The sequence below is a fragment of the Cebidichthys violaceus genome, unplaced genomic scaffold, assembly GCF_023349555.1.
Source record: "Cebidichthys violaceus isolate CVI_PGR_0920_01 unplaced genomic scaffold, fCebVio1.0.p SCAF_84, whole genome shotgun sequence".
Taxonomy (NCBI): domain Eukaryota; kingdom Metazoa; phylum Chordata; class Actinopteri; order Perciformes; family Stichaeidae; genus Cebidichthys; species Cebidichthys violaceus.
In genome coordinates this window covers 562,174-583,746 of record NW_027176969.1, presented here as the reverse complement: position 1 = coordinate 583,746, position 21,573 = coordinate 562,174, and the positions used below count along the sequence as shown (strand labels likewise).

Sequence of the window (21,573 nt, the reverse complement as noted above, 5' to 3'; positions counted from 1 at the left end):
AGCCGTTCACAGAACCATTACTTTCTCCCACAGGATCACGTGCAAAAACAAAACCATATGTGGTAAATGATACTGAATGGTGGCAAATTACTGTCGTACCAGTGGGAGTTATGGCATGTCATTTTACATTAAACACAATATCTACCATGTCAGTTATTCACTTAGACTAATATCTGTCTGTAGGTGTATCCACAGATATGTTTAAGTGCTCAATCACGGCACCCTTCAGACTGGACAGACATTAAGTATCACAGAGAAGAAGGACCTTTGTTTGAGTTCAGGTTATCATAAACACCAAATGTTGAAAGGCAGCAAGCAGAGTTTATTGTGTCAACTTGGAGCAGAACGTTACTGAATAGACTATTGACTTGAATTTGTACTTCTGGGGGGGAGAAAGAAGAAAAAAAAGGCTGTGCCCCATAAATATCAGCTCCCTCTTGGCTAGTTCAGGAAGTGGTGAAGGGCAGATCCTCAACTCAGAAACCCACGAGGCCACAGAGCTCACCAAGAAAAACACAGAGATACCTGGAGTCTACTGTTCTGTACCTACATGTTTTAATCAGAGGGACACATGTAAAACATTGGAGATTCTACATTAATATTATTCACAGGAAAGGTCATAAATAACTACATTTAAAAAGCTTCACACAGACATCAACACAGTCACAAGAAACCAATTTGGCAACAATTTCGGATACGTTGAATGTTAATGTTTGAACCGATAATAGTTTTCATATCAGCCTCGTATCAAACTTACAGAAACGCACAATTGGTTAAGTTTAGGCAGAAAAAGTTTTTGGATAAGGTTCTAAAAAAGATCAAATAGCACAACAACGTAGCGCAACGACGTAGAGCAACAACGTAGCGCAACAACCGCCCCAACGTAACTAACGTTATAACAACCGCCCATGGCAGACTATCTCATGTAACTTTACGTAACAAAGTATAACACACGCATAACAAACGTTAAGTTTTGGTTTCACACGGGACACGAACAACGGTCTCCCGGGTGAAACTCCAGTGTTTGTTTGACCCATCTACCACCCCTCCCACTTAACCTTATTTTCTTGCTATTTACAGTCATTATTACTGTCAATAGCGGTCGCTTGATATACTACATCACTTGCTCTGACCGGATGGAAAAACGTCAACATGCAGAAATGTACAATGCCAACATTATTTCCTGGCGAATGCTGCAGATAGCCACCTCTTTGCTTTCTAAAAAACCCCAGAAACACTCTCATGCATTGGGCAAGAGCTTGCTGCAACGTCCTCCGGCAGTTGATATTATGTTTTCCCAGGCTTTTTTGTTTGTATAAATAAATCTGATTTTCCCTGGAGGGGTCGAGCCCAGTGCACGGAGTAACGTTGGTTTACCACCAGGTCCAGCACCCTGGGAAAGCCTGTAAAGTCAACAGGTAGGTTTACCTGGCTCCGTTCCCAGCCTCTGTCTCAATCACACACACACACACACACACACACACACACACACACACAGACACACAGCAGCAGGAACAACTGAAGGCTTCACCATCCAGACACCAAAGAGTCTGAGAGGTGGAAGACTCACAGGTCCGAGGCTACTTAGAAGATTACGTCTCCTCATTCATAATCACAACAGTCAAACACAGGTCATCATTTCTGTTGAACAGTATGACATTATGGGAAATGTAATTACAATACTTTCACATCATTCGAATAACAATGTGAAAAGTTAATTTGTAGTATAACATCTTCATCACAACATCTGGACACTACACTTATGTTAAACAAAGTATATCAACAGTAAGGATGTTGGATTTTTGCTTTTTCATTAACCGGTGACTCACGTAGTTGATGACTACAAACTATAATGAGTGCAGTGTATTTTTCTTGTTACACTGCTTTGCAGTTGGAAAGCCAATTTATGTTTTTGTATCTTGACAAAGAGAGTTTACAGGCATGCTAGCAGCTCAGTGAGGCTGTACTTTAGAACAGCTGTGCTTTGAGCTAAATGTTAACATGCCCACAATGACAATGCTAACATTTCACCATCTTAGTTTAGCATGTTAGCAAGGTTTTGCAGGTGTTTGGTCATTAAAGACATTAAAGACACAACATTTATCCATGTAAATATATATATACCCTCCGGTTCCTATTCAGGTAAACACTGTTAGCTCTGCCAGCACTTTTGCCGTTGTTTGCACTGTTAGTGCCGTTAGCTGCGAGCTGTTAGCTGCTAGCTGTTTGCTGTTAGCTGCTAGCTGTTAGCTGCGAGCTGCGTCGCCATGTTGAGAGCCGTTGAGAGGCAAAAGAAATGCTCACAATCTCGTATGATGCAACTTTAACCAAAGTATTGGACAAATACATATTGTGACCTGAGGATTGCGCTCAAAATTAAGGGATAATAAACACTGATAAATCTTCTGGCTACAAATCCACAAAAATATTTAACACGGTATTACTCAAGGTTAAAGATCCAAACCAATCCAAGCCATTACAACTGTTTTAGGAGCTCAGTCTATTACTTTGAGCTACTGAGATGTCTAATCTAGGATTGACATGGTAGACGCGCTGCGCTAGTTGCTAGCCTACCATACGCTACCATTGGCTGTGTGCTGCGTTCAGTACAGAATCTACAGTTATTTTTTTCGTTTGTAGAATAACAATCCATTTATTGGCTTTACCGTGCATAAACGCGAACAAAGTATATTTCCAGTTTCCGCTGAAAACCAAACACACGAGTTGTAGCGCATGACAAAACAACCCTTTGCCCTTCTGGGGTCATTCACCTGACGACAACCGTGACTTTCTTTTCCTGAGCCCAGGATATTAGCACAGCAGCACATAGAGGATAACAATTACATTCTGGTTATTCCAACCCAAAATTTGTCTGCTGTAACGGTATAAAGGTATGCCACGTGATCGCGTAAATTTCTTAACAGGGACCACAGATGAAAGATAGTTTCAGCTCTACCTGGTGCCATGAATTTATTGCATGGGGGGTGGGGGGGGGGCCTGGTGGTAAAGCCCCATGCCGTACAACCGCAACATCCCCGGTTGAGTTGCAGATGGGGAAATTTGGGGCCCAAAAATGACGGAAAAAAATATATAGCCCCAGTTAAATAACGAATAAATGATGGCAAACATTCGGGTTGTACGAGCTGTTAAAGACATGGCAGGTTCTTGTTTGCACAAAGCTAAATTATATCAACAACAAATGTCTCTCAGTTCACATCTACGTGCTAAAGCCAGACATCATGCCTTGGCTTCATAGCTATATAAACTGCACATACAGTATATATATATATAAGGGTGTGTGTGTGTGTGTGTGTGTGTTTATGTGCACTTTTGGTGCTGGGCCTGATTGCTATACAGTGTGCCCGTATGCAGCATACAGTAACATGTGCTTTCTATTACATCCTCTTGTTCCTCCCTGAAGGCCGTAACACAGATATTTAATTTTTATGGGAATGCGTGAAATCCCAATTCCCAATCAGTCCCAGGTGAAGCCATGTAAACACACCGCGGTAAAATCGGAGAGGCAGGCGCACACACATGCATGCAGGCCTGCACACACACACACACACACACACACACACACACATATATGTAATTAAACGATCATAACTGCGAGAGAAAAGCGGACAGAAAAACAATCCTCTATTGTCTGAGCAAGATGTGACACCTGCTGAGAAGTGTTCCGGTCTACATGCTTAATTGTAGGATATCTTGAACCACATGTGCACATGTAATGATATACAAGGCACATTTATAGTGTAGCTCCACGATAGAGTGGATAAAAACAAGACTGCCGTGTCAGCAATAGTTTTGCAGTAACATGAAACTACGTCTTCTCCGGCTGGGCTGCAGCGCTTTAAATCCATCTGGTGAAACCTGTGATGAAGCGGAGGTAGAGAGGTTTGAGGTAGCTGCTTTTGTTGAGGTTAGACTCACTACTAAGGCAGGAGCACAGCTGCTGCTGCAGCTCCTCACTGACGGTGCCATTAGGGGCCTATAATTGCACGAGGACACGACCTGTTCCTGCCAGGGTGCAGGTGCTCGTAAAGGCTACCAACTGATGCTTAGTGGGGGAAAGAAAGTGAGAATCTGCAGGAGATTTTTAATCTACCTATATTTCAGCATCGACTCGTAAACGTTGGTTGTGAATATCGCTCAATGACGAAGGGCCCGTGTTTGTTATGTAAGAAGAGAAGCCTAAAATCTTTGACTGGAAATCCATTTTGATTGAATATCCAGACCCTGAACTTTACAGCTACACTGTCAGATTGGAAAAACACCGGTCCACGCCAAGAAGCTCTTTATTTTTTCTTCTTCCATTTCCTCGTTAAAGGTCCATCCTCTGGACGCTGCTTGAATCAAGAGCATTAAGTTGTACTCGAGACTTTAGTACACCTCTGTTCTTAAACTACGCATATCATGACCTGCAATGTGCTCACCACTTTTTCAGAGTGAAGGAGCTTTACCGTTGTTGAGGACAAGATCGAATAGTTTTCTGCTCTATTCTGCATTACAGTGTACTCTCAGATAAATGTGTACAAAGTATGTGTGAGTTGTGTTTTACTGTGGGTGAGGTGCAGCTAGTTTGAACTACTTCATGTACTGTGAAGTATTTTAGTCCAGCGGTTCACAAACTAAGGGTCAGGCCCCCTCTAAAAGGTCAGAATATGAATCCGAGGGGTCATGAGATGATTAATGAAGCAGTCCTGCTCCACAAATTTGTGTTCAGATTTTGGACTTTTTTCTAATCTTTTTTTTGTGTGAATATTGTATGATTTGACTTTGAAATTAAGACAAAAAGTCTTTAAATCAGAGAAGTTTAGAGGGGAAATGCATGTTTGGTATATATGCAGATAAAACAGATGGGCCTCAGGCAGTCACTGCTTTCCTTTATTGCTAGTAACGAAACCAAAAAGGATGGAAATAACTGGTTTCGCATTGTTTTTTATAAGTTCATGATGTGTTTGTAATCTTAGCTGACAGATACATGTGGAGGAGTGGAGTAAAAAGTACAATAGTTGAGGTGAAAGTAGCGAAAGTGTCACAAAATTGTACTTAAAAGTTCTGTATAGGATATTCAGAGCATTAATATAGCAGCAAATAACTATTTGCAATCAGGAAAGTAGAGAATAAAGTCGCTCTCTCTCGCATCTGCCTTTTAGTGCATGTGAGCGTGCCCCACTGGCAAACCACATGTCAGCAACATCCTGGGTTTGATTCCAACCTTGGGACCTTTGTTGCATCTCATACGCCTATCGCTGCCCCCACTTCCTGTCTCTAAAGGCAAAAATTCCCCCCCAAAAAAATCTGTAGAAAAAGCCAATGTTGTGCATATCAAGCCTGACGCTTCAGCAGCAGCATGTTATTCATTCACTGCCCGGGCTGTCATTTGTGTGACAGCGACAGTCTGCAGCGCGTCATGAGGTCCTTTAGATGTTGAAATATTGTCTCAGATCTTAACCCTAACAGCCTGTAATTACAGAGGACGAGGGGGGGGGGGGGGGGGGGGGGACAGAGAGAGACGGCGAGGTGGAGAGACAAACAGAAAAACAAAGAGAGACTGCGACTTGTAAACAGGAGGAAGAGAGAATGACGGAGGCCACATGTGCAAACACAGAGGAGGACTTTAGAGTGTGTTAATGTGTGTGTGTGTGTGTGTGTGTGTGTGTGCATCTACTTACAGCTTCTCTACAATTATTTGGTTTCTGTGATTCGAAACAACCTTCTCCGGATCAAAGCAGCAACCTCGTATTAAAGGAGACATATCATGAAAAAAAAACACACCTTTCAAAGACTGTCTGGATCACAAAACATGTGATTCAACAAGCCAATCACAATGTCTCATGCAGGCTTAGAAAATACCACTCAGCTTCGCAAAGGTGAGCCGTATTTATCTCGCAAGCCAATCAGAGCAGACTCAAACTCATTTGCATATTTAAACGTAACATTTCCTAAAATTGTCTTAATGCAAGTAATCAACCGGTGACGTTTCATGGTGATATATATGAGTTATACGTTTACCCTGTTCATCTGTCGTGGTCTGTCTCACAATATCACAGAGTAAAAGACATTTTTCTCATATTTCGTTGTCACCAGAGCTCAATCGTCATCTCACCTCTGGTTTTGGACGCAGACCTCAAGTCAAAAAACAAACAAAAACAAAGTATTTCAAGCTGAGACATAAGAGGGGACCGGTGCATGTCTGCTTCAGGGTAAACGCGAGTAACCTAATCCCCCCTCAAATGACGGTGATGAGCTGGGGCGCTGGTTTGGGCAGGGTCGGAGTTCAAGCACGTGCGGGATACAAAGTCAACAGCGCAGTATTTTAAGGGATGATGTTCCCTGAAACGCCGCTATTTATACCAAAATTACAGCATGCACCTCGGCGAGCGAGCGAGCAGCTGGCTTTCTCTTGCCAGAGGCATTGATTTCGAAAAACACTTCCAATCAAACGACGTCTGCGTTGAGTTACAGCGGAGCTAAGAAAGCACCGGGCGCTGTGTTTTGAATGTGGGGCTGAAATTACAGCCTCTGCTGTGGTGTGTGTGTGTGTGTGTGTGTGTGTGTGTGTGTGTGTGTGTGATTAAGGCCTTTTCGTGAGGATGTCAGTCAGCCTCCAAACCGTGGAAGGGGAGAGGTCGCTAATTGAAATGACATGTCGGAGGGATGCAGTGATAACACACTGCTAACGTGGTCCCTCTGTACTCTGTATGTGTGTATGTGTGTGTATGTGTGTGTGTGTGTGTGTGTGTGTGTGTGTGTGTGTGTGTGTGTGTGTGTATCAAATATCAAGTTACAGCCAGATAATGGAGCGATGGGGGGGGGGGATCAGATGCCTCCTGAACATTGTCTCCCTCTCTGTTTTCCAATCTGTCTGGACAACACTGAGTGTGAGTACATTATCCACCGCAGGCATTTCATATATTTCCCCGTCAGAAGCAATAACTCCTCCATCTTCCCTTGACGAGGAGCTTATTTCCCCCGTTAAAGACGGTTTCCTATTTACGCATCAAAGCCCAGAGAGCAAACCAAAAAGGGGAAATCCACGGCCCCGGACACTCTTCTTTTGCTGTCGACTAGAAGCCGTCGATCTGCGGTGGTCGGTGCGTTCCGGAACTTCATTGGTGGTCAAGGTTTGCGATTTACATTCGTGTTGTTTCCCTCAGCTTGCTTTGTCTTTGTGCTTCCGTCACGTCTTTGTTGCCCACAGTTCTCAGAGAAAAAAAGCCTCCAGAGAGGAGAACTGAGAGTAGAAGAAGAAGAAGATAGAACAATAGATTTCTGTCTGAATACTGGATATGAACATGAATATTGAGCATTTCTGTGACTAAATGTTTACTGTTGATGTGTTGGATGCTAGATAGAGACATCTTATAAACATCTCATTGTGTACTTTGGATGAAAACATGCTATGGCTGCAAAATAGCCCAAAATCTCAAAACTGAGCAGTGCATGAAGTGTTTTTTTTTTTGTTTTTCTTAAATGACAGTGGAAAAAGACTCATTTGCAGCTCCATGGACATTTGAAGCTTTGTTATATATATTATAGCTGAAAGTCAGAACAAAAATAAACATCCTGCATGTCAGTCAGCAATTAGGTTTTCGTAATAATTGTGTAATTATGAAAAATTGGGAAAATAATGTTACTGGAGCAGCTGGAAACAACAACAAGTGTTTTGGGTGTTTTTTTTGCGTGCTAAATGAGAAAAATGTGAAAATGTATTAATTTCCCGTCAATTGACTAAACAAACAAAGAGCAGACATGTTTCCACATATAAAACCTGTCCAATTACTGTGATGACACACACACACACACACACACACACACACACAGCCAGCTGACCTCAGGATTACCTTGACCTCTCTTTAACAATTACTCCATTGATCGGCGCCGCCTCTCCTGAGTCTGATAAATGTCAGCGCTCTGAGCTCATACGTATTCTTAACTCTTCGGCGTCGAGTTGAGTTACCAAATAACTTCAGCGAGGTAGAAAAGAGGCCCTCTGTGTTGAACATCCATCGCTCACATACCACAGGAGGACACCTACACACCACCTACGTAACACCTACACTATAGGAAACACACACACACACACACACACACATGCACACACACCACCTCCACGACACCAAAGCAAGATATGCGCTGCAGGGACGGAAATCTTTATTTCAGGGCTGTAACTTGAGCATTCGACATTTCATCAGCTGACCACAGCGAACAATAAATGAGTCAGTTTTCCAAAACACAAGTCCCGAATACCCCGCCACAATAAAGCAAACAAAAGATGTGTGGGAGCTTGTTGCGAGGCATTCAAATCCTCATTTTAACGTACACTTCGTCTGTCGCTTGTAAAAAAAAAAAAGAAAAAAAGAAGAGCTTGAGCCGTTGAGAGACATTTGTGTGATGCAATAAACACTCCAACCTCCAGACAGAAATACACTTAAATACTGAAACTTGTCTGTTATTTGAAATAATGAAGGAATGTGCTGAACTTCATGCATCCAGAGAATAAAAAGATTATTATCTAAAGGTTGCAGCAATAAGCTTCAGTTCAGTTTTGATGAGATTCAGAAGGAAACACTTCCTTCATCAACCCTGATTATATTTTGAAGTGAAAAGGTGTTTGAATAAAGGAACGGGCCTCGATCACATCCGACCATATAATGGCTTCAGTTTGAAACAGCTGGATCTGCAGCAGAGCAGAGAGCAGTTTGAATCTGGCATCGCTCTGCTCTGCAGTCCACTCCTCTAGTCTGCCATGCAAACAGCAGCTACACTTCAACACACAAAAAGGAACGCAAGAGTTTTAAACACGCAGCTGAATCTCCCGATCCTCCCGAGGACACTTTAAGGCTCTCTCGTATAGAGTTTAAAGTCCCGAACTGTACAGTCCAAACGATGATGTAAAAGCTGGAAAGCGTGTGAGATAAAAGGATGACTTACTTTGAAGATGTCTTATCCTTTCAGACCATTTGTTCAGAGATGGGTTTTTTTTTTAGATTATTCCAGTTACAACTCGAGCCCTTCTCTCTCTCTCTCTCTTTCTCGGTCCGTCAGATGCTCTCTGGGCTGATGTAAGACACCCCTGCTCATAGGAAAAAAAGAGAGGGAGAGGAGAGAGAGAGAGAGAGAGAGAGAGAGAGAGAGAGAGAGAGAGAGAGGGGGGAGGCAGAAAAAAAACCCTCCACATTCTGTGGATTCTTGGGAGAGTGCCAAAGTCCCAGAATTCCACATGCCACACATAAGGTTTCAATTAAGGCCGAATCCAACGCTGAAATCAGAAAGCTTTCTTCCTCCTGAAAGGAGTCTTTCTTTTGACAGCTAGAGGCTGAAACAACCATAACTCAAAGTGACGGCTGCGCTGCCGTTCCTCGCAGCTCATCAATTTTTTTGATCACAGATTTAGAGAACTTAAGAGTTACAGTTTTCTATACATCAAGCGTGAATTTTTTGTTTTGTTTAGAATGTTGTAAATGCGTGACTTTTTATATCAAATCATTGTGTAAACTCCGTGGATCTGTACGGGAGAGTCTCAGGGCCAGGCAGAAGGAAAACAGTGAGAGGAGGAAGATGTTTTTTTTTATTATTATTTTGCATTTTGAGAATAAAGTTGAAATTCAGCACATGAGCTAACGCTAGTAGTTTGATTCTCAAAAGTTTGACGTTTACTCTTAACATTTAAACTTCATTAGTGTTGGGGTTAAATCTCCCTCCTCTCATTTATTTTCCTGCCTGGCCCTAAAACTCATCCGGTACTTGAACGCTGCAGTTCGTCACGGCCTTCGACTGTCAAACCAGATCCAAGAAAAGCGTGAGTCAAGTGTCAGAGAGAGGTTCTCTTCTACCGACGTCATGAAGTGTTGAGGCCTGAACCGTTTTTTTTTTTTTTTTTACCGGAATAAAGAAATTTAACGGTTATTTGGAAGCTAAGAATTTAAAGACACTGTGACTGTCTTTCTTTCACGATGTACAAAATCCAACGGAAGAAATTGTGTGTCTGCTTTTTATCGAGGGAACCAGAGAGACGCTAGCAAAAACACATCATCCCTGCAAAAGCTGCACTTTGTGTCATGCCAACGTCATGCTAAAGAACGCTAGCACACGTATGTAAGATGGCGAACGCGGTACAACATTGAGCCTGCTAGATGTCAGCATGTTAGCTTCACTGTTAGCATTTAGCTGAACGCACGGCCTCACGTGGACTGCTGAGCACAATTGAGCAGAAGATCTCTGGAGTACAACTTTCACGTTTCTGTCCATTAAATATGCATAAAGATCCACATGCAGGATTAGGGACGCCGTCAAAGTGAGCGTTGTTTTTTTTTTCCACACTGCAGTTATTTCACATCGTAATGCAGTTAACGGAGCTGGAGAGTCAGAACGAAAAATGAGTCAGAAAGGAGCCACAAAGAATATTTTCCCGAATAGAGCTGCTTCGCAGCGGCGTTGCATGCTCCGGCCCATCTTAAACAGAAACCATGTGCTGGAAACTCTGATTCAAGACACCAGCAGCTATAATGCATAAAACACAGCCTGCAGACACAGACCAGTTCAAACTCACACGCTGACATATAGACATATATATATATATATATATATATATATATATATATATATATATTGAGCGCCGATTCTTCAGAAAACGCGTCCATACTCGTTTCTGATGGCAATGTTTTTAAGAGACCATAAAGCAAATATGTAGCCTGTATGTGCACAGGTGTACACACACACACACACACACACACACACACACACACACACACACACAGAAAAAGAGACAACACATTCAGTAGGTTTTCTTTAATAAAGAAATCACAGTATCTCTTAAAGCTGAATAATATCTCATCTTCAATGATTACGAGCAAAAAAAAGACACAGATATTATAAATACCCCCCCCCCCCCCCCCCCCCCTCCCTCCCCCCCTACAGTCCGTACCATGTACCTTGATTACATGCTAGTAAGAAACAATTTGTTCCTGATCATCTCTGTCCTACGTCGTATAAAAATCACCAGGTAAAATGATTAGATGGTCGTTTCCACCTATAGAGCATCTATCGGTACATATAAAAAATAAGTCTCATATACGCAAAATAAATAGATGCACCTGAAGACTGCTTCATCCAGTCGGTGTGACAGGGATTTCGTCCTTCATCTAATGCTGCGTTCCAAGTGCTCTTCAAAACAAACATGAACCAGGTATGACGTTAACATACAAAGCGGAGAAAAAAAAACCAAAAAAACATGGCGCTGAAAAAGTAAACTTCATCCGGCTCGTTCCATCATGTTGGAGAGGGCGGCCTCTTTCAGGAACACGTGGCCGCGACATTTCTTATTATTGCACAGTGATGACATCACAGTTTCTCCCCAGCAAAATGTTGAGAGACAAAAAGGGGAGGTTGGTCTTTGGGTTGTTGTTGTTGTTGTCGTTGTCGTCCCCGCCCCCGCCCCCCCCCCTCGACTCTCGTCTTCATCGTCTACACGCCGTTCTTCACCAGCTCGTGGACTCCGTTCCCGTCGATCGTCAGGGTTGGATGAAACTCTCGCCCCTTCACCAGCTCCTCCAGACCCTGGAGGGAGTAAACAACACCGTCAGGACATTCACCGACCGTCTCACACAAAGACAGCAAACTCTCTGAGTGCTCCGCCTTCTTTAGACTTTTGTTCTCGACATCGGCTGTGTTCCAAATACTTTTTCTTTTTACTTAACTGCAGTTTCCCTTACAGCGTATGTACCGTCTCATGCAGTATGCATTCCTTCTTAGGGACCTGCGACTTCTTCCTAACATGGAGCTTTAAACTTTGACCCTCTCGCTCTTACATCGGACGGCTTCCGTCGACTGAGCCGTAATCAGGCCGTCATCTGTCGGCGGCTCGGTCGAATGTGCCGCAAAGGATTGTGGGTCAGAATAGTCAGAAAAGAATGCAAAATGAGGCCAGATGCAGTAGAACATCTTGGTGTTTTTAAGGATACTGCATTTGACATATTGTGCCATTTTTTTCCCCTGGCATACTAAATAGTATGGTAGTGAGGGTATTGGAAAAGCACCCTTTCCATTTATGTGTGTGCACACGGTCCTGCGGTCTCGTGCACTTTCATGAGGATTGGCGGAGCGTTTTGTAGCTAAATTGGCTTAACTGGCTTTCAATTCACGAGGACAATGGGATTCATCATTATTCATCATTAACGTTAACGTTTAACGCGTCATGGATCCGACGTAGACTTTTCTTGTGACCTTTTCTCTAGAACAAATTTTGAATGAAATTTTGGTGAATGAGGCCCATTGTTGGCGGCCGTACAAATAATTTCAGGTCGAACAACATCTGGAGTCTCCATTTAGTCCCTCGCCTCCTTACCTCTCCCCCGTAGGACACCAGCGGGGAGATCTCACATTTGATTGGCAGGTCTGTTCCGTCCTTCAGGCTGCGTTGGGAAAGGAACCAATCAGAAGAAGAAGGAGACAAAACGAAACAGAATGAGTGATTGTCTCGTGAGGAGGGCGGAGGGATTGTAGTCGAGAGAAGCAGCTGGACATCCTTGACACAGCTGTTCTTCTACTGCGGCCGGCTTGTGATTAGAGTTCAAAAAGGCAGAGGATTAGAGCTTCATCATTCCCAAACACGACCAGTGATTAGCCCCCCCCCCATGACCCGCAACAGACTTCCTCTAGAAGAAAACAGAGGAATGACGGGTAATGTGGTTGCGTCTCCTCCCAGTGCTTCTAAAAAGAAGTAAACTCGCCTCCACATTGCCGTCACTCAACGTGTTTATTTCTAGATAATCATTACAGACAGCGATCGCTAATCACCAGGTGCTCCAGATGTTCTCTGAGCAGCTGCCCTGTATCATTAGAATAAGGAGAGGAAAAGCGGAATGATTGAGGAGAAAGCACACCCTTTACAAAAGAGCCAGAATAACATTCATTGCTGCCACGAATGTTCTTGAAGCACATGCTCGTTTATTATCATGTCATGGATTTAAACTCAAAGGCTGACTAGCAAGCGATGAACGGCTGGGCTCGTCGTCACGACAAATCAACAGCTTCATCGTCTATTGCCACCGGTTTGCCAGCGCGGTGGCCATTACCCAGCATGCAACACATTATGCGTATTAGTAGCGACTATCTGAGGGGGAAACGATCTGTCAGCAGGTCATTATGACATGTACGTCATCTGACCGGGACGCTAAAAGAGCGCCGGGTTTTATTTTTCCCCCCAGTCGTTCCGAACTGATTCATCGCCGTCATTTCCTTCATCACAACTGCCTCTAAAAAAAAAAAAGAGACAAGAACAAAAATGGCGGCCGCCTGGCGTGCGTCCACGCAGGCATTCCGCTCCTCAGTGGTAATGAAGGAAAGGGGATCAGAAGTAACGTTACATATATATATATATATATATAGTGTTAACACTGTCTGAGCGATGCGAGGAAAGAAAGCCAGAACCCCATCACCATGCACTCAGTACTGCAGGGGGATAATAATTACTTTCTGTTGCCATCGTCTGTGAAACGGCCTGCTGCTCCGTCTCTGGAAACATTTCACGGGACACACAGGAGCAAAGACCAAACATGAGAGGGAAGGGGAAGTGAGAGTGTGAGGCTAAGAGAATATTATGTCTAAGACACAAACAAACAAACAAACAAAAAAGCTCAATGCATATGGTTTGTCCACAAAGTGTTTTCAGCAGGCTGTCTGTGGTCACCTGGGTATGGCGGGAACATGTCTGCCGTTCTCGTCGATGAAGTGGCCCCCGGCGTTGAGCACCCAGCGGTGGTGGAGGGACATGAGGGCGTGTCTGGCTGTGGTGGGCGTGTCCTTTGCGTCCTGGCTGTCGGCGTTCTTCAGCGGGGCGAACTCGTCCTCCCGCAGCACCTCGTACACAACAAACGTCCTGTTGGACACACACACACACGCGCACACACACAAACAGAGACACAGACGGCGGCACATCAGCACACAGGCAAACACAGCAGAGAGAGGACACTTTTGAAATTTGACTCATTTTTTCTAAATTGTTCAGCCCCATTTTAAGCTGAAACGATGAGTCAATATGCAGGAAATGAATCACGAAAAAAGAAAATCTGGATTCTTTAAAGCTGCCGACACAACTGTAATCCATCTCCTCGGCGACACAGAAAACCATCTCTCATCCTTTTTTTTAAACTTTGAAATACAACAAATAAACCTCGAAGGAAGCCGGACGTGTTGTTCCATCGGTCCATCATTACAGGAATCCTCTCATTAGATGGATAGTTCTATCAGTAGTGACTCAAGAGCTGACGTCATGCAACACGCTGGAGGAGGAGGAACGAGTGAACAGCTCATAAACCTCCATCTTGCTGCAGAGAGCTCGGCGGGCTCAGTCTGCTGGATCGGACCATGGAGTAAAGGCAGGACTTGGGGGGGAGCTGGTGGATAGGGATCGGGACTGGAAAAAGAATGGGGGGGGGGGTCGGTTCGTGCATGGAGGGACAGATCGAGGACCAGTCGGACCCAGAGACCCGGAGGCCTGCCAGGAGAACATATGCAGGCCTGCCACCTCAAAAAGGAGCATAAGATATTCATTGTAGTCTCAGTTCTTTAAGGCCTTTTAGTTTGAGGCGAGAGGCTGCCTGCTGATGCCGTCACACACTCACTCACTCACACACACACACACACACACACACACACACACACACACACACACACACACACACACACACACACACACACACACACACACACACACACACACACAGTAACTCACTTGGCGAACTGGAAGATGTCAAAGACAAACTTTTCCATTTTAATCCCATTTGGTTTGTCTGGTGTGATCTGTTGACCCTCTGGATTCACGTGTGGGATCTTCTTCTGGGCCACATGGTGCTGCAGCTCCGGCTCGTACTTCCTGATCACAATCAGAGAACGGAGGTGGTTCATTGCAGCACTTTAATAATACTACTACTACTAATAGTGGTGATATTAATACTAATACAAATAATAATGATAATAATCAGCATGATAGTAATCATAACAAAAATAATAATAATAATAACAGTGGTGATTATAATACTAATAGTCAGCATCATAATAGATAAAATAATAATTATCATGATAATAATCCTAATAATACCAAAACTAATCATAATGATCATAATAGATAAAATAATAATAATACAAATCATCATCATCATAGTTATCATAAATAAATAATAAATACAAATAATTATTAATTATCAAAAATAATACGAATAGTGGTGACAATAATAATAATAATAATAATAATAATAATGATAATAGTGGTGATTATAATACTAATAGTCAGGATCATAATAGATAAAATAATAATTATCATGATAATAATCCTAATAAAAATAATCCTAATAATAGTGATGACAATAATACTAATCATAATGATCATAATAGATAAAATAATAATAATAATAATAATACAAATCATCATCATAAATAAATAAAAATAACTATTAATTATCAAAAATAATACGAAGAGTGGTGACAATAATAATAATATTAATAATAATAATAATATTGGCGTGGAGCTGCTGTTCTTGCTGCAAGAAACCACAACTGCTTGAAAAACAAACATCGACAGAAGAGCTCAAACTGCATGAGCGCCTTAAACAACGGCGTGAGGCTGTTGGCTCTCACCGCACGACGTCTCTGAGGAAGGAGAAGCTGAAGAAGTGATTGGCCACGTTTGCGGCGTTGAACATCAGTCGGCCGTCGGCGCTGCGCTTCTCAGCGGTCGCCAGAGTGATCTCGCTGTACTCCACCACCCGATAGAGCCCGTCCACCTTGCAGACCACACCCACCGCCTCCGTCGGGTTGGTTTTCTCCACCACCTAGAAAGGAATGAACGCAAAACGATTCATTGCAGGGTTGGTGATGTAATTCATAATGTCATTATTGTGACACTGCTCTTCAAAAGAAAAGGTTCAGCAGAGATAGGAGTCAAAATAACCCTGACCTTTAGGTAAGTTTAAGATTAAAAAACGACATTCTCTTAAAAGTGTGTTTCACTTTCTACAGCCAGCAAGTTAAAAGTCTGCACTGAATGAAAAAAAACAAAAAAAAAACAACCCTCTCCCCATCTGCTGGTGGCTAATGACAGAGTGGAGTCCTGATGAGGGGGTTGGTGAGCGGGGCGGTGGTGAAGCCACATGAACGCTAGTGGAGCTCAGTAATTTATGACGGGAGGGTGGGACGCTGCTGAGATCTGATCCTTCCATCTCTGCTCCAGAGGACGATCTTATGTTCCAGAAGTTGAGTATTTAAATCTATTCCATATGAAAAACATATATATGTATATATATACACAGTGTATTCCCCTGCTAATAACCTTGTCCCAGGAACAACAGATCTATGTTTGGATTTTTAGGTGTCTTTGCCGGTGGATCTTCTTCCTGAACGCATCTCAACCCGATGGAGCTGCTCTGTGAGGTGCATCACAACTACTGATTCCATGTACAGAGTGTTGACTGTACAAGTTATAATCAAGCATGAACTCATGAATATGGTTTACCCACTAGTGGAGAGAAAAAAAAGAAAAGAAAAAAAAAGTTTCCAATTGAGCCGTTGTACTCTGAAAAGCTTTTTTCCTTCCCAAAATTAAAGTACACTCCATCCAAAGAAAAAAAGTTTTGGAAAAAAAAAGAAGAAAAAAGTTTGCTTTCTTTTCATCGCTCTCATGAGAGTGATAGACATCTGAGACTGATGGAAGTTCAAGCAAGGCACTGGGCTCAAGCCTCACAGTTCCTAGAAAGCCGTAATGAATTTATTGCTCAAGAAGACAAAAGCGGACGATGTCGCCACCCAGTGGTGAGTCGTGGAAGGCGCAGCGGTCTAGAAAAGGGCAGTTAAGCTGCTGTTAAAAACAAAACTGACCATCCGTTTTAATTCAAGACACACACACGACATCTGTGATACTTTAATGAAATAAAAAAAAAAAACTAGACTGCTGACAGTCTGTCCACTTGCAGACTTATTGCGCACATCAATACAGGTGTTTCTTTACCCTGTTTGATCCGTTGTACTCACTGTGTGCGTGCAGCCTTACTATATTACTGTTACTTCCTGGTCTGGTGAAAGGTAACTGAGCTAATCAGTGCTGCAGGTGAACAATATTGAGGGATCATTGGAACTTTATGACGGGAATATATACGAGCTCATAACCTGCTGCTGCTGCAGCAACCTTCGTTAATCTTTCGTCTTTTGAAATGGAACATCTGGCATTTCTTTATAAACTAAAGAAGACGGGGGAAAAAGCCAGGAGGTGTGACCTGACCCACCTTAGCTCCACAGTCCGCTCCCTTCTTCACACAGAACCCAACAAAGGAGGGGTCCGCCACCTTGACCAGGATGTTATCGACACAGTACACGTGGATGAACTCAACCCCCCTCCGCTCCATGTCCTCCATGATGCCCTGGGTCCCCAGAGCTCTGTAAAGACCCCCGTTCCCGTCTGAAATAGAGACACAGGAGACGCTCGTTTACGACACACAACCTCAACAGGGCAAAATAAGAAATAAAAACACACACACACACACACACACAGAAGTCACAAATCCTTTGAGCCGGCTTACCAGGGGCCATGCAGAGCTTCCCTTTGTTCTCCAGGATGATCTTGCCTTTGTAGTCCATGGCTGGCAGCATGCCCTGCTGGAAGAAGATGATGTTGTTCTTGTCCAAGCCAAAATAGTTATGTCGGGAGAAGTAGTCCTTGGTGGACTCCATTGTCCTGCCGCTGGTCATGATGTACCTGAAGGCAACACAGAGTGTTGTGTACTCTCTATTTTAAATCATTTATTAAAAGTGTGAAACGAGGCAGCTGAGCATGCTTAGAACCCCCCCCCCCCCCCCCTCAGAATAAACACTAATTCTCTTTTTAATCTTTTAAATGTCAGTATCTGTTCACAGAAAACGAAACTTGCAACAAAAGTGCTGTCACCTCAAGACAGAGACGCATAAAGTTTAATTATACGACGGACCGTAAAACCGTAACGACTTTTTCTACAGAAGCAGACCTGCTGAGGATGACGTCACGGCGGCATTTTGGGAGCGTTCAACCCTAACTGCGATGTCACGCTGACTTTATGCACTCCACTGCCCTCCTGCTATCTCCATCCTTCAAACTTTCAAAACTGTCCTTTGATCCGCTCCACGGGGAGATAATCCTTTTCCAGTAATTTTCCCTTTTGAGGAAGTGATTCAACCAAGTTAATCATCGTACAAACGCAACCGGGACACATGGTTGCAGCTCTAATTACGAAAAGAAAGACAGTATTTGGTAGCTTAAATCCTCTTTTTTTTTTTTTTTTTTCCGTCAAATAAAGCAGCAATTCAGCCGACAGGCACACAAACTAAAATGCCTCAGTCGTCTCTCCCCGGAGCGCGACGCGACGTCTTACCAGGGAAGACAGCACTTGATTTTGTGCTTCTGCTCGGCCAGCTGTTGAAGTTTCAAAATGCGTTCGGCCTGGATCTGAAAGAGGGTTTTGTGGGACGGCAGCCCCACGTCGTACATGCCTTTGGGGTAAGAGACCCCCAGTCTGGTTCCCTGGCCCCCGGCCAGCAGCAGGGCCGCCACTTTACTGTGAGAGATGCAGTGTAGACCTGACGGAGCACAGAGCACAGTTTGTCATAAAGAGAACATTCGTCCTGTGAAGCAGAGCTGATTTATCAATTAACAAACGACGCATTTACTGCAAACTAATTTTGATTTTGAGTAAAAAGTTGAAATTCTGTGTTTCGAGCTTCTGAAATGTTTTCTGGTTTCTTTGCTCCTCTGCGACAGTAAACTGAACATATTTGAGTTGTGGACAAAACAAAGACATTTGAAGACGTCATCTTGAGCTTTTGGGGGAAAAAAAAAACATGTTTCACCATTTTACAGACTAATCTAATAATCAGGGACAATAATCGTCAAGAGTCATTGACGACGAAAGCAACCGTTAAATTGCAGCTCTACTATCAAATGTAGTCAAGATATTTGAAACGCATCTGGAGCGACGTGCTGATAGGTGACGCACAATATCTAATATCTAATCTCTAATAAGGGTCATAGTGCATTCTTCCTGCTAATGTGAGGACATCTTATATCAATAACAATAACCTTAACTAAAACAACACTGATAAAAAACGTATTAATAAAATGTTTTATGGCCGCTCCGACAGGACTTTGGCGACGTGATAAATTAGCCCTGAACTGGAATCTGAAGAGTCTTTATTGTGGTTCATTCAGTTTATGAGGGTTCCAGTCTGTCTTACATAAACTGCTGCTACGTGACTTGATGTGCAATACTGTTTGTGCCAAAAGACAAGGTTTATACCAGCAAACTGGGCGGGTCTGTGCTAGACTTTGACTACCCACCGAAAACACACACACACACACACACACACACACACACACACACACACACACACACACACACACACACACACACACACACAGAGCCACGCCCTGCACACAGAGTGACCTCACGAATGAGGGTCAAGCAGCAACTCGATTTACGTCAGACACAAATCAGGACCAGATGTTCTCTGCTGCCCCCCCCCCCCCACCCACCCGTCATCCTCCCCCAGGACCTCCTCACTGAACGCTCAGACCCCCACTGCAAAAAAGGGGAGATTGCGCAAAAAGCACAATGAACAACTCCAGCTGACTTAACTCATATTTCAACGCAGGAGACCGTTTGTGGAAAAGAGGGAGTTTCTGATGACACTCAACATGGACTTCTTGGTGAACTAAGTTTTTTTTTTATTTAAAATGCTGCTTTCAATCATCTGACAACATCAGTAGCACAAGTTACCAGATCGCCTTCCTGTCCCATCTCAACGTCAAACGTCTGAATTACCATTGTGATGTTTAAATCCCTTTAGGCTTCTCAAGTCTGACACCAGGAAATATTTCCTCTCCTTACCCTACCTTGGAAAGTGCTAACGTCATTGTTCCTAGGCGAGTCTTTCAAGTCTGACAACTGGTAATTGCACCGTAATAATTCCGATAAAGCCAAATATTGTCAAAAATAACCTGTTTGTTTCCTTATGACATGTAGTACACCGGTCCTATAAAAAGGTGTAAAGATCGAGTGCTCAGACAGGAGCTGTGTGGAAAAACCCCTTTCTGGGGGACAGAGAGACGGTTTCGATGGAGCTCACCTGCTTCCTCCCAGTCTTTGAGACTGTCCCTGTCCCTCGTCACACTCCCCAGGACGTCCCGGGGCACCGGCTCCATGCGGGCGTCCTGTTTGCTGACGCCGGACGACGTCTCCCCGGCCTTCTCGAAGAAGCCGTTGATCTCCTGGAAGTCCATCCCCTGCATGTCGAGGGTCAAGTCGCTCTGCTGCTCGGGGCTCAGCTCTTTCCAAAACTGCAGGAGGTGAGACTGGCCCGCTTCAGCCAACCTCTTGGCGAGTCCGCTGGCGTTCGGGTCCATGATGAAAAGTTCTTCCGATTAACTCTGCCACACTGAAACAAAAAAAAACAAAACAAAAAAAGAGTGGTTACTTATAGCTACCACTGAGGATACTACTGTCATGTCCTCAGCCATATTTCTGGTATTTATATATTAATTTATTATTATATTATAACATGTCTGGGGTTATAATGATGCGAAGAGGAGTTGACATTGTACAATTACACACATACTACATAATGGCTGATTGTGTTTAGGAAAGAAAAACAAAAACAAAAACACACCTATTAGTCATAATAAAAGGAATTTGGTATGTTCCACTCTGGCATCACACACCTGCCACCTGGCCATTACAGGAGAGATAACCTTTTGTTTTGTTTGATGGCTAGTCGAAACTACATTTAGGAGGGTGGGGTTCTTCTGGGGAGTAATGACCTCGGTATTTATTCTATGCTGTCTACGTAGAACTAGAACAACCAGTGAGCACACAGTACATCACATAGCAGTAAGGGAAAGCTGTAATTGAACTAAACTACCCACTCTGATGTTCATTCACTCTGTTTGTTCGGAAACCAGGAAATGATAACACCACCAGCAATACAGGAGCACCACCGGTATTCACAAATATTTTCAAAATAAATGTTCACAGGAGTCTGTGAGGAGGTTTAAAGAGGATGTAAAACACAGCAGGTATAAGCCTATTACATGTAGTATTTAGCAAGGTGTAATGAAATAGACTGCTGTTACTTAGCTGTGCTATTTATTTATTTGTTTCTAGGCAAACTGCATGTCCCACCGCTCATTTGTGGTGGTGGAGCAGCACGCGAGTTGACAGCCGCACCAGCAGATACTAGAAGCTAACGGGCTAACTGTGGAGCTAACAGTTAGCGTAGCAGGTAGAATATATAAAACATAATATGACTTGTAATATTAAACTCGTCTTACCTTTTCACAAGTGATCCTCTTGGAGTTTAAGACCATTAATGCTGGTCAGTCGTTGAGTGGTTTTTCTTGTACTGTTTTTTTTTTTTTCTTTTTTTTTTTTTTAAGACTCCTCCCACCCGGACTACACCTCCTGGTACGTCCGTTTGACGTGGCACAAGTGGCAGCGGCGTGCGAGCTGGACCCAGCCCCCTCCTCAGCAGAGATGCTGCTTTCAAGTG

At 43.4% G+C, this 21,573-nt stretch overlaps 2 protein-coding genes across 4 annotated transcripts in view; both read right to left on the bottom strand.

The window, feature by feature from the left end:
- Nucleotides 1-9,043, bottom strand: part of ddr2a (discoidin domain receptor tyrosine kinase 2a) — a 32,455-nt gene extending 23,412 nt beyond the window's left edge. For both annotated transcript variants that reach the window (XM_068702435.1, XM_068702436.1), the window contains exon 1: nt 8,944-9,043. The gene's annotated coding sequence lies outside the window, so the exon portion shown is untranslated. The remainder of the gene's footprint in view (nt 1-8,943) is intronic.
- A 2,094-nt stretch (nt 9,044-11,137) lies between these two features.
- Nucleotides 11,138-21,461, bottom strand: uap1 (UDP-N-acetylglucosamine pyrophosphorylase 1). Of its 2 annotated transcripts, XM_068702465.1 has the most exons (11): nt 21,356-21,461; nt 20,155-20,463; nt 18,405-18,609; nt 17,580-17,755; nt 17,286-17,458; nt 15,646-15,839; nt 14,744-14,884; nt 13,700-13,888; nt 13,483-13,524; nt 12,356-12,422; nt 11,138-11,568 (listed from the first exon to the last, which is right to left on the bottom strand). In XM_068702465.1, the coding sequence occupies exons 2-11, from the start codon at nt 20,429-20,431 to the stop codon at nt 11,476-11,478; spliced, it is 1,557 nt and encodes a 518-aa protein (XP_068558566.1). In that variant the 5' UTR covers nt 20,432-20,463; nt 21,356-21,461; the 3' UTR covers nt 11,138-11,475. The 2 variants fall into 2 exon arrangements, with proteins under 2 accessions (XP_068558566.1, XP_068558567.1); XM_068702466.1 differs by lacking the exon at nt 13,483-13,524.
- Between the last annotated feature and the right edge of the window lie 112 nt (nt 21,462-21,573).

Coding starts and splice junctions, on each gene's coding strand:
- uap1 (XM_068702465.1), bottom strand. CDS start 20,431: ATGGACCCGAACGCCAGCGGACTCGCCAAGAGGTTGGCTGAAGCGGGC. Junction 17,459..17,579: donor GAAGCTCTGCATGGCCCCTG/GTAAGCCGGCTC, acceptor TCTCTATTTCAG/ACGGGAACGGGGGTCTTTAC. Junction 13,889..14,743: donor GACATCTTCCAGTTCGCCAA/GTGAGTTACTGT, acceptor TGTGTCCAACAG/GACGTTTGTTGTGTACGAGG.